This window comes from Giraffa tippelskirchi, chromosome 8, assembly GCF_054371585.1.
Source record: "Giraffa tippelskirchi isolate mGirTip1 chromosome 8, T2T-mGirTip1v1.2.pri, whole genome shotgun sequence".
Lineage (NCBI taxonomy): Eukaryota > Metazoa > Chordata > Mammalia > Artiodactyla > Giraffidae > Giraffa > Giraffa tippelskirchi.
In genome coordinates, this window is record NC_137282.1 from 128,512,275 (window position 1) to 128,525,306 (window position 13,032).

At 38.8% G+C, this 13,032-nt stretch overlaps 1 protein-coding gene across 2 annotated transcripts in view; it reads left to right on the plus strand.

The window, feature by feature from the left end:
• ZFAND3 (zinc finger AN1-type containing 3) overlaps nucleotides 1-13,032 on the plus strand; it is a 318,359-nt gene that overhangs the window by 233,733 nt on the left and 71,594 nt on the right. For both annotated transcript variants that reach the window (XM_081523213.1, XM_081523214.1), the window contains exon 3: nucleotides 9,099-9,281. In XM_081523213.1, the coding sequence (XP_081379339.1) occupies nucleotides 9,099-9,281 (183 nt within the window). The remainder of the gene's footprint in view (nucleotides 1-9,098; nucleotides 9,282-13,032) is intronic.

The window sequence follows — 13,032 nt, forward strand, 5'->3', positions numbered from 1 at the left end:
AGAAATGTGCTTATGAGAGGAAGCTGTAGCCTGCTGTGGAGATAAACTAGGAGAAGGAATGAAGAAAAGAGGAGAAAGGACCCTGTTTCATTAGAGGAGGCTTTTTATATTATACAACGCCTTGCATGAACCAGACTTTGGAGATATCAGAACTGAATTTTTATTTTCAACATTTCAATTTTGCTTTAATTGGGTACTTGAAACATGAAGCATTTTATGGTGTGAAATACCAAATTAAAGCTCCCAGTGGCAACATGGAGTTGTTATCTGTGATATAGAGTCATATGGGGGTTTGGAGCCTGGGAATGGAAATGTGGAGACTGGAAAAGTCACCCTACAGGCTGGGCCAAGGTTGCTTCGGCGATGCATTCTGTAGTGGGAATTTCAGTGCCAGACTAACCCAAAATTGGGTCTCACACCCTAGCTCCATCATATTTAGGAGGGAGCAGTTTGCCCAAACCTGCCATGCCCCTCATCCTCTGCGGAAATGTGGAGATGACATCTGCCACCCAGTTTATTTTGAGAATTAAATGAGAAAATGAATGTAAGGTCTCTGGCAGAGTGTCTTATTCACAGTAGACACTTGGTTCATGTTCCTCTTTCACCTCCAGTTTAATTTCCTTTATATCTAGCTTTAGTGGTCTCTAATAATGATATAGAAGCCTTATTAGTGGCCAGATAGATTTAATGAATGAGTTAGAACAAATGCAGTTGAATTTATCACCTCTCCTTATTGATTATGAAAATAGAAATTCATAGCACTTCATCTTTTAGAATTGCTAGACCAGATGATGCTTAGGACTGCCCTTAGAGGCACACAGAATAGCTTTTGAAGGATTTAAAATAACAATTGATAATATAATTTGAAATGTAATTCACTGATAGGCTTTCTGCTAAAAAACATTTGGCTACTTACTCATCCAGTTAACATTTATGAAGCACTGTTTTTGTCCCGGGCCTGTGTAATGTGGGAGACTGACAAGTGAACAGATGATTCTTACACACCATAGTAAGTCTTGTGCTATGGGGAATCACAGGGAATCATGCCAAGAAAATCTGACAGCGTGTGCCAAATGCTTTAAAAATATGCATCCTCTTTTACCTCGTTGGTGTGCTTCTAGCAATATAACCTGAGGAAGTTTTATGAAATCTTGCTTATAATGTGAAAAATTGGTGATTGCAAATGTACAACAGAAGTGACACTACTTTGCCAAAGAATATCCGTCTAGTCAAAGCTATGGCTTTTCCAGTAGTCATGTATGGATGTGAGAGTTGGACTATAAAGAAAGCTGAGCGCCGAAGAATTGATGCTTTTGAAATGTGGTGTTGGAGAAGACTCTTGAGAGTCCCTTGGACTGCAAGGAGATCCAACCAGTCCTTCCTAAAGGAGATCAGTCCTGAATATTCATTGGAAGGACTGATGCTGAAGCTGAAACTCCAATACTTTGGTCACCTGATGCGAAGAACTGACTCAACTAGAGAAGACCCTGATGCTGGGAAAGGTTGAAGGCAGGAGGAGAAGGTGATGGCAGAGGATGAGATGGTTGGATGGCATCACTGACTGGATGGTCATGAGTTTGAGTAAGCTCCAGGAGTTGTGATGGACAGGGAGGCCTGGCGTGCTGCAGTCCATGGGGTCTCAAAGAATCGGACATGACTAAGCAACTGAACTGAAGAAAAGGTGAATTGGTTTGCTTTTTATATGATAAATGGGCATTCTTTGTGCCTATCAGTGATCACAGAGATCTATAAGTGACAAAGGAAAACAGATCAGGGTATATTATGAAGAGGAAAAAGTAGGTTACCAAGGAACATTTTTTAAAAACTAATTAATTTTTAAAGAAAAAGTTTAGCAAAATCCTTTTCAAATCACTTTTATGTATTCTCTGCCTTGAAGAAGGGCTTCCCTGGTAGCTCAGATGATAAAGAATCTGCTTGCAATGCAGGAGACCTGGGTTCGATCCATGAATCAGGAAGATCCCCTGGAGAAGGGAATGGCAAATCATTCAAAAAGTCATAGGTATGGTCATAATCTGGAAGCAGGGTGGGAGTTTAAGTGAGCTAATCATCTTGCTAAATCTGTGTAGTTTCATCTAAGAGATAGATTTTATATATATATGTATATATATGTATATATAGGTTTTGAGTAATGACTACATAAGGTATAGTCCCAGTGAGACTGCCCAGGTGAATGAGCTTGTCAGCAAAGCAGGAAGGATAATGTGTTTTCTTGGTGCTCCCAGTCTTTTGAGGTGCACTTTGCAGTGTAAGATTGACCTGTGAGAAAAATCATTCTGAAAATCATGGAAAAAAATAGATCTAGTGAGTATGTTTGTAACCAGCCCCAGGGACTTCTTCACTGGTCATTTTGGCTCAGCTGGTAGCATTAGGTCAGTTTTTTAGCTTGTGGAACCATCTCATTTCTGGATACCTCAGGTTCTAAGAGTACTTTTGTTGAGAAATTATTTTTCCCCTTAGTTGATAATAAGATAAGCTGCCAAGATCTTGGCTTCTGTTCACTTTTCAGCAGCAATCCCTTTAAAGTTCAAAAGTTTTAACTTAGGTTTTCCAAACAGTTTATTTTGGAGAAACATTATTCAAGGCCAAATTTATACCTTTGTATATAGGATAAACTCTACCAATTTACAAAAATAGATAATTATTCCTTTTTTTTTTCCCCTCAAAAAGATGGATAAGCTTGGAGAGCTCTAGTTTTCTCATTTATATGAGAACTGTAAAACAGCAAGTAACAAGACTTTTCTGTTTCTGGATCAAATGGATTGACTATTTCTGACCTCTCCTGCACTGCTTTCCAGAGTAGAGTAACAAGAGGCAGTGTCTGCCTATTTTGTTGTTTACTTTTTTACATGGAATATAAATCTGCTCCCCTTTGTCCTTGGAATAGACTTCTGGAATTTTTTTTTTTACTTCTGTTTCTAGTCATAAATTGGATGCTGAATGATAACAGAAAGAAAGGAACACGAGGTTAAGAACTATAATGCAAACATCGGGGCTAAAAGGAAGATATGGGTCTTTATTTAAACTTGGAAAATACCTTTTCTTTTTAATGACTATCATTTGTTGAGTGCCCATGTGCAGATCACTCACCTAGAGCCAGAAATCCTGGAATGTGAAATCAAGTGGAGCTTAGGAAGCATCACTATGGTCAAAGCTAGCGGAAGTGATGGAATTCCAGTTGAGCTATCTCAAATCCTGAAAGATGATGCTGTGAAAGTGCTGCACTCAATATGCCAGCAAATTTGAAAACTCAGCAGTGGCCGTAGGACTGGAAAAGGTCAGTTTTCATTCCAATCCCAAAGAAAGGCAATGCCAAAGAATGCTCAAACTACCACACAATTGCACTCATCTCACACGCTAGTAAAGTAATGCTCAAGATTCTCCAAGCCAGGCTTCAGCAATATGTGAATCATGAACTTCCAGATGTTCAAGCTGGTTTTAGAAAAGGCAGAGGAACCAGAGATCAAATTGCCAACATCCGCTGGATCATCAAAAAAGCAAGAGTTCCAGAAAAACATCTATTTCTGCTTTGTTTACTATGCCAAAGCCTTTGACTGTGTGGATCACAATAAACTGTGCAAAATTCTTCAAGAGATGGGAATACCAGGCCACCTGACCTGCCTGTTGAAAAATCTGTATGCACCTCAGGAAGCAACAGTTAGAACTGGACATGGAACAACAGACTGGTTCCAAATAGGAAAAGGAGTATGTCAAGGCTGTATATTGTCTCCATGCTTATTTAACTTATATGCAGAGTACATCATGAGAAACGCTGGGCTGGAGGAAGCACAAGCTGGAATCAAGATTGCTGGGAGAAATATCAATAACCTCAGATATGCAGATGACACCACTCTTATGCAGAAAGTGAAGAAGAACTAAAGAGCCTCTTGATGAAAGTGAAAGAGGAGAGTGAAAAAGTTGGCTTAAAGCTCAACATTCAGAAAACTAAGATCATGGCATCTGGTCCCATCACTTCATGGCAAATAGATGGGGAAACAGTGGAAACAGTGGCAGACTATTTTTGGGGGCTCCAAAATTACTGCAGATGGTGATTGCAGCCATGAAATTAAAAGATGCTTACTCCTTTGAAGGAAAGTTATGACCAACCTAGACAGCATATTAAAAAGCAGAGACATTACTTTGCCAACAAAGGTCCATCTCGTCAAGGCTATGGTTTTTCCAGTAGTCATGTATGGATGTGAGAGTTGGATGGTGAAGAAAGCTGAGTGCTGAAGAATTGATGGTTTTGAACTGTGGTGTTGGAGAAGACTCTTGAGAGACCCTTGGACTGTTGGGAGATCCAACCAGTCCATCCTAAAGGAGATCAGTCCTGAATATTCATTGGAAGGACTGATGCTGAAGCTGAAACTGCAATACTTTGGCCACCTGATTCGAAGATCTGACTCATTGGAAAAGACCCTGATGCTGGGAAAGTTTGAGGGCAGGAGGAGAAGGGGACGACAGAGGATGAGATGGTTGGAATGCATCACTGACTCTATGGACATGAGTTTGGGTAAACTCCGGGCGTTGGTGATGGACAGGGAGGCCTGGCGTGCTGCAGTCCACGGAATCGCAAAGAGTTGGACATGACTGAGCCACTGAACTGCACTGAACGTGTGCAGATACCTTATGTACATTATCTTGTTCAATCCACACTATCCTGAGAGGTAGAAATAACTCCTTTCCTTCATTTTACAGACAAGACCTCCAAAGTATAAACAGTTTGCTTTTAGCCATATGCAAAGTCCGAATTTGCTGCTGCTGCTGCTGCTGCTAAGTTGCTTCAGTCGTGTCCAACTCTGTGTGACCCCAGAGACGGCAGCCTACCGGGCTCCTCCGTCCCTGGGATTCTCCAGGCAAGAACCCTGGAGTGGGTTGCCATTTCCTTCTCCCATACATTTAAGTGAAAAGTGAAAGTGAAGTCACTCAATCTTGTCTGATTCTTCGCAAGCCCGTGGACTGAAACCTACCAGGCTCCTCGTCCATGGGATTTTCCAGGCAAGAATACTGGAGTGGGATGCCATTGCCTTCTCTGGAATTTGCTTCTAGATCTGACTTTAAAGCTTTTGTTTCGTATAAGCTGCTAACTTTTGCCTAGGAGTTAGAAAACTCTTATAATTAACTGTGAATTTCGTCTGGTCAGTTGCATTATCTTTCTTGGCTCTTGCTTGCTTTATCTGTAAAGTGAGAGGATTCAGCTGGATCTTTAGAGTTAATTCTGGTTGTAAAATTCTGTTGTTTCTGATTTCTTTATTGAATTGAAATGGAGAGTTTATACAGCTTCTACTAGTTCCCTTGTTGCAGTCAGTTTGGTTTGTGAAGAATACTGTTAGCCCTGTGATTTTTTTCACACCATCGTCCTGTGGTGGTACATAAAAGACATCAGTGAGAGGATGGGTTAAAAGAAGGTACATTATGTCAGCTGCAGATTCACAAAAGAAACTTATTTAAAGAGGAGCACCTGGACATCAAGAAACATGGCAAACATGGGCTGGAGATTGTGTAGGTGGGACCTGGTAATTGTCTTCGGACACCAACGTGATTTAACCTGAAAGAGTTATCGTGCCTCAGTGAGTGATTCTGTGTGTGTGTCTGTCTTGAGGCATTGGGGATTCTGTTAAAAGGTACAATGATGACTCAGTTTCAATTCTTCTAGGGTCTTATTTCCAATTAAGTGGTAGAGAAGTGGCTATAGGAGGGACACAATGATTATTGACATAGAGCTAATGAGATGACAGGATATAACAAAAGCATTATCTGCAATATTTTTATTCCACTTATGTAGTACCCTTTTCTCTAAAAGTGCTGTACAACTAACATTGGGATAATAAGCCATTTTAAAATGTCAAAACACTGAAGAGTAAGAAAGTGGCTAGGAGAAATAAATACACAGAAGTAGTAGAGAATTTAAATCACTGATGGGCACAGCAGATTAGTGATTCTTTGGCTAAATCCATTGCATTCCCTTTGGTGCTGTAAATGGGTGGGGGTTTGACATGGAGGCCTTTTCCTTGGGTCAGTCTAGTGCACACCAATTTACATCCTGTGGTTAAGACTGAAGACCATGAATTTTCATGTCAGATAAACCTATGTTTAAATCCTGATTCTGCTGCTTACTAGCTATTGGAACGAATTAACCTGAATTTTCCGAACCTCAGTTTCTTCATCAACAAAGTGGTGGTAATTTATACCTCCCTTGGTAGGGTTGTTTGGAGGATTAAAGTAAATGAGTTAAATAGGTGAAACATTTAGTTCAGTGCCTGTTACATGGTAAATGCAACATAAATGCTAGCAATTCTTATGCTCAGAGTATGTCAGAATCGTGACCCTGATGAGATTATTGAGCGTAACAACAGCTTCTCTGGTTCAAAAGTTAAGGTGATGTGGAGTGTACAGGATCTTGTGTTCCTTCTCTGAATTGATACAGAAAAGTATTATCTGTACTTCATAGACTAGCATAAGGTTTTTTAATAAGGAAGCATACAGAGACTAAACATAATACTTTAAGCAGTCACATACATACCACTGGCTTTAAGAAATAAAAAAAATTACATATAGAATTGAAGATCCTTGTTCAGTTCAGTTCAGTTCTAAGGTTTCAGATGCCCCGGAAAGACTTCAGTGACAACAGAAAATTAGAAAATCTTTGAGAAACACAGTGCAGGTTTCGATCCCTGAGTTGGGAAGATCCCCTGGAGGAGGAAATGGCAGCCACTCCAGTATTCCTGCCTGGAGAATGCCATGGACAGAGGAACCTGGTAGGTTGTAGTTTGTGGGGCCACAGAGTTGGACACGACTGAGCATTCAGTTCAGTTCGGTTGCTCAGTCGTGTCTGACTCTTTGCGACCCCATGGACTGCAGCACGCCAGGTCTCCCTGTCTATCACCACTCCCGGGGTTTATTCAAGTTCATGTCCATTGAGTCGGTGATGCTATCCAACCATCTCATCCTCTGTTGTCCCCTTCTTCTCTTGCCCTCAATCTTTCCCAGCATCAGGGTCTTTTCAAATGAGTCAGCTCTTTGCATCAAGTGGCCAAAGTATTGGAATTTCAGCTTCAACATCAGTCCTTCCAATGAACATCCAGGACTGATCTCCTTTAGGATGGACTGGTTGGATCTCCTTGCAGTCCAAGGGTCTCTCAAGAGTCTTCTCCAACACCACAGTTCAAAAGCATCAATTCTTTGGCACTCAGCTATAGTCCAACTCTTACATCCATACATGACCACTGGAAAAACCATAGCCTTGACGAGATGGACCTTTGTTGGCAAAGTGATGTCTCTGCTTTTTAATATGCTGTCTAGGTTGGTCATAACTTTTCTTCCACGGAGTAAATGACTGAGTATAACACACACAGCACGTTAGACATGTATGTCTTTCTGTAGCTTGCTTTTCTCTCTCAGCATTGCTTTTGAGATTTTCTGTTGTACTTATAGCTCTATTCATTTATTAATATTTTAACTGCCATACATTATTTCATCAATGAATGAATATACCATTTTAATCTATTCTCTGCCAGTGGACATTACCTATCATTTTGAATATTTCTGTATAGCTCTCACTTTGCATCCCACTGCTCACCCCCAATCTCAGAGGTAACCGTTGTCCTGAACTGTGTTAATTTTTTTAGTGACTTAGAGATACATATTCTTAAACAATATATGATTTGTTTTGCATGTTTTTAATGTTTATGTAGTACAATCTTACTATATTATTTAGTGACTTTCTTTTTTGTTCAACATAATTTTGAGGTTTATTCATGTTGATGTGTTGTGGCAATAGTCATTTATTTTCACTGTGTACATTATTCCACTATTTGAATATTATTATGATTTATGGACAGTTAGGTTGCTGCAGACTTGTTAGTGTTATAAACAGTATATAATCAGCATCCTGGTACTTGTGTGCTGATTTTCTCTGAGGTATATACCTAGTAATAGAACGACTAGGGCATAGGTAATATATGTGCATCTTTATCTTTACTGGATATTGATAAGTAGTAATTATATTATCATTTAATTATACATATTTTCTAATGTCTAATTTGACCCTTGAGTTTAAAATGCATTTTAAAAACTTGCAAATATATAAGATTTTTATTACCAGTTTTTAACTTAATTGCTCTCTGGTCAATTAATAATGCCTATTTCTTACTAATTCTTTGTTATCTCTTGAGACTTTTGCTTTATAACATAATGTGTGGTCTGAATTTATCCAGGTTTTAGGCAGTTTTTATAAATATTCCACATGTGTTTTAAAAAAATTCATTATCTAATTGTCGGTTTCCCATAAATTCCAATCATTGAATCTCATAGATTCCAGTGATTTCGAACTATTTTTGCTTTACATATTTTGAGGCTTTGTTTTTAGGTGTATATAGATGAAATAAGAGTTTTATATTTCTGGTAATTTTTTTTTTGCTATTATATAATCTTCTTTATCTCTCATAATGCTTTTTCTTCAAAGTTTACATTTCCTGACAGTACTGTAGCTGTGATTGGCTTTTTAATCATTTGTATTTACTGGTGTTTTGTTTATATACTTTAAAAATTTTCTCTCATGTTAATATTTTTAGTATGTCTCTTGGAAACTCCATAATTTTCAAACAGGATTTTGTTTATTCAGTTTGAATTTTCTGTATTTTAACTGATAAGTTTAGCCTGTTTATATTTATTACCACTAGTGGTATATCTGAACTTATTCCTACCACATTATTATTTGTTTTCTGTTTACCCTGCTTTTTTCCTCGGCTCTTTTTCACCTTCTTACCTGTCCAGTATTAGTTTGAACAGTGTTTCTTTATTCCTTTTATCCTTGTTTACCCCTAAAATTTTAACATGCATTTGGCTTTTCTGAGTCTTACATTAAAATCAGTATGTCCACTACTTACCTGAATAATACAGGGACAACGGACATCTTTAACTCATCCACCAATTTTCTAAGCCTTGACCAGTATTTTAGTTACATTTTTTTAATCACTCAAATTAGTTTTAAGTTTTATACTAACTTTCATTATTTTCTAATATCCAAGGTAATTGTGAACTCCTTATTTAAACTTGTTCTTTTCACTCTTTCTCTTCAGATTTTCAAAAGAAACAACCAGACGATGATTCCACTCCAAGTACAAGTAACAGCCAATCAGATTTGTTTTCCGAAGAGACCACCAGTGACAACAACAATACCTCGATAACCACGCCAACTCTTAGTCCTAGCCAGCAGCCGCTTCCGACAGAACTGAATGTAACTTCACCGAGTAAAGAGGACTGTAAGTGCCCAGATCCTGTGAAGTGGTAGAGAAGGCAGCCTAAGGATCATACCATGAGTTTCGTTGTAATGCCTCTCCCAGGAAAAGGCTAGCAGCTCTTTTAACTCAAGATTAAGTGTTAACGTACAGGCCCAAGTCAGCAAGGTAGAGAGTAAGTTTCAGCCTTCCATTGAGCTTAAACTTTTCTAAAAAGAGTGCCTTTCATGTTAACTGTCAAGGTACATGAGGTTTTGAACCAGTCTAGGGCAGTTCTCAGCCTTGGTTGTAAATTAGAATTCACTGGGGATTTTTAAAACAATTTTAATCTTCAGTACCATTCCCTGGAGCTAATTTAATTGGTCTGGAGGGAGGCTCAGTGATAGGTTCTTTTTAATTCTTCAGAGACTTCTTAATATGCATCAAGAATTGAGGAGCCACTGGTCTAGGGAACTTAACCTGATTTAGCAACCTTCCATTGAAGCCTTGCCTTTCTCACTAAATAGGCTTTGAATGTTTCTAGGCAGTTAACTGAGATAACACTATATCCTGTATACACAGGATATTTGAAGGAAGGAGGACGTAATTTCTGTTACTCTTCTGTAAGTCCTTAGTGATAGAATACTATTATCATATATATGATGTGGAAGTCCATTGTCCACTTAAGCTTTATAATGCTATAACCATTTCCTTTAGAGCACAACTATAATTGACAGTTTGTTGAAAATTATAGTGATGTTAATGACATAGCCATTTTTACCTTTAAAAGCTTTACTTAACAGGTTGAAATTTGGTATTTCAAATTTATAGAATATCTATAAATCCTTGGAATATGGTAGGTTAGAATAGTCTGTCTTCTAACTTCAGCAGAGAACAAATGTTTATCTAAACCAATCATAAACCATCATACTAGGTAAAATTGAGAATATAAAAGTTAAAAGGCCATAGTCCCTGTCCTCAAAGAGCTTACTGTTTATCAGAGTAAATTAAATATATTTCTTATAATAAGTAGTTCTCTGCCAGGAGCGCTTTTGCTCCTCTCCCTCCCCCCAGTGCTGTAAACCTCTGATAATGTGTCTGAAAACCCTCCACAGCAAGGAATTACCCATCCTGACATGTTAGTAATGCCAAAGTTGAGAAACCCTGATACACAGTCGTGTGCACCCATTTTAATGGTCCTTTTCCATGTGTTAGAGACATCGACTGTTGAAGGAGGGTGTTGATTTACGGGTTTACTGGTTTTGAAGACAGACACACGGAGGAAAGCTGCATGGAGTCTTCAGTGGCAAGTGACTCACTCCTTTAGGGCCGTTTATGGAGGACAAGGCTGGACAAGTAGATTATGGCCATGCCATAGAGGCTTGAGTGCTCAGTGAAGATACTTGGATGTTAAGACGGTAGTCATGTCTTTGAGCAAAGGAAGTAACATTGCCACAGTTATTCTGAGAAGTAACCTGGCAGTATTGAAAAAGGGAAGGATTATACTAGATAATATTGAATAGAGAGGATTTTTAAATTGTTGTAACCTATTGAAAGAGGCCTAGGAGAATGTGTAGAAATTATATAAGAAGAGAATATAGATGAAAGTGGTAGTGATGATAATTAAGACAGTAGGCTTTGTTTTATATTTAAAAATCTGTTTGGGGTTATTGAGAAGCTGATGAAAAGCTGTGACCCCTTGTCTCAGAAAAATACACACCATCCATTTATACTCAGTTTTGAATAAAAATTTTTCTAAAGCTCACTACAACCTTTAGGTTAAGGACTCTTTGTCTAAGGCAGGGTTAGAGCTGAGCAGGATCTCATTTTATGGAACAGCATTTGATTGGATCCACACATCAGGATCAGGCCAGGATCAAAACAACTTGAGCAGCCCAAGTGCTCTGAGATAACAATAGCTTTTTTTTATTGAGCACTTTTTATGTGCAAGACGTTGTTCTATATATTTCGTGTATTTTCTCTTTTATTCCTCATGACAGCTCATTGAGGTGTGAATACTCATTATCCTCATTCTATAGATAAGGAAACAAGCACAAAATGATCAAGTAATTTGCTCGTGGGTCCCAATGTCTCAGCAGGTAAAGAATCCGCGTGCAGTGCAGGAGACACAGGAGATGTGGGATGACCCTTGGAGGAGGAAATGGCGACCCACTCCAGTACTCTTGTCTGAAAAATTCTATGGACAGAGGAGCCTGATGGGCTACAGTCCAGAGGGTCCCAAAGAGTTGGGCATGACTGAGTGACTAAGCACACACACATAACAAACTAGTAGAAACCAGAACAGGATCCAAAGTCAGGCATTTGTCTTCAGAACTCATCCTTTTAATCAGTTTATTCATAATGCAAAATGTAACTGCCATAGAGAATAGAAATATTCATGTTGGCAAGCCTGGTGTGCTGCAGTCCATGAAGTCGTGAAGAGTCAGACACGACTTAGTGACCAAACAACAACATGTTGGTAAGATCAGCTCTTTCTCTGTAATTAAGGTTATGTGGAAACTTACAGGGTAACCAAAAGTTACTTGATGAATTCATCATGAAAAATCCTTGTAACAGGGATTGGAAATAATAACACTATATCCATATGGGTATATGACTAAAACATTTTCTCTGGAGTCAGATCTTTATGGGAAGCAGATCCATAAAAAGGATTTACATAGCAAATAGTAAAGTATGAACTCAGAGCAAGTGGGGTTAGATGAAGTGAAATTTTAATTGAGTGAGCCTAATTGTCAGGTGACTCTAAGCACATACAGGGAAGGTCTTGTGTTCAGCACAAGATTCCATCTTCATACCCTTTTCCCCTCCTGTGCCTGGGCTTAGACCTGCCCTGAGCTCTTGAGCTCCTGGGACACAGCACTTCTGTGTTTCTGTGACTTGCCATTCTAGGTTGCTATAGACTGCCATGTTTTTTCTTTTGATACACATAAATACTTTCAGTCTGATTAAGGATGTGTAGCTGTCGGGTTGGCCAAAAAGTTCATTCAGATCTTTTTTGTCAGATGTTATGGAAAAACATGAATGAACCTTTTGGCCAACCCAAAATGAGTTTCAGATCCATTCCCTTTCTGGAGACATCACTGCTTTAACCGTTTAAGTGAAACTCTCAGAAGCTAATCTCATTTCCCAGTTCTTGTTGGGCTCATTGTAAATCTTGGCCTTTCACAGACCTAGAGAAAGGAGATTTGCTAATCTGAGATATAGTGATGACTTAAGTGTTCAACTAGGCAGCCTGAATTGGAGCTCAGGAGAGAGAAGTCAAGGTTGACTTCATCCACACGCAGATGATAGGTGAAGCCTTAGGAGTTTAGTGAGATTGCCGAGAGTGAGAAGAAAGAAAAGCAGTGAGGATAGAACTTTGACAGAAACCAGAACAGACTAAGTAATTGAAGAAGTCAGAGAGGAGGCGAATAATAGTGAGCAAGCTTCCAACTCCAGTATTCTCTTCTAGAGAATTCCATGGACTGTATAGTCCATGGGATCGCAAAGAGTCGGACACGACTGAGTGACTTTCACTTTCAAGGTCATAAAAGCCAAGGAACAAATTTCATTGTAGGGTATGGGCTTTGTTAATAATAATGAAAATGTTCACTCATATTTATGAAGTGTTTGACTGTCTTCTAAGCTCTTTACATATAAGTCTCAATACCCTGTAAGATAGGTGCTTTTATTAACCCTGTTTTTACAGATGAGGCAGTTGCATAGAATGGTTCAATAACTGCTACCTGAAGTTTAGATCTCTTGCTTCCTGGTGTAGCTCATGCTGCCACCCACT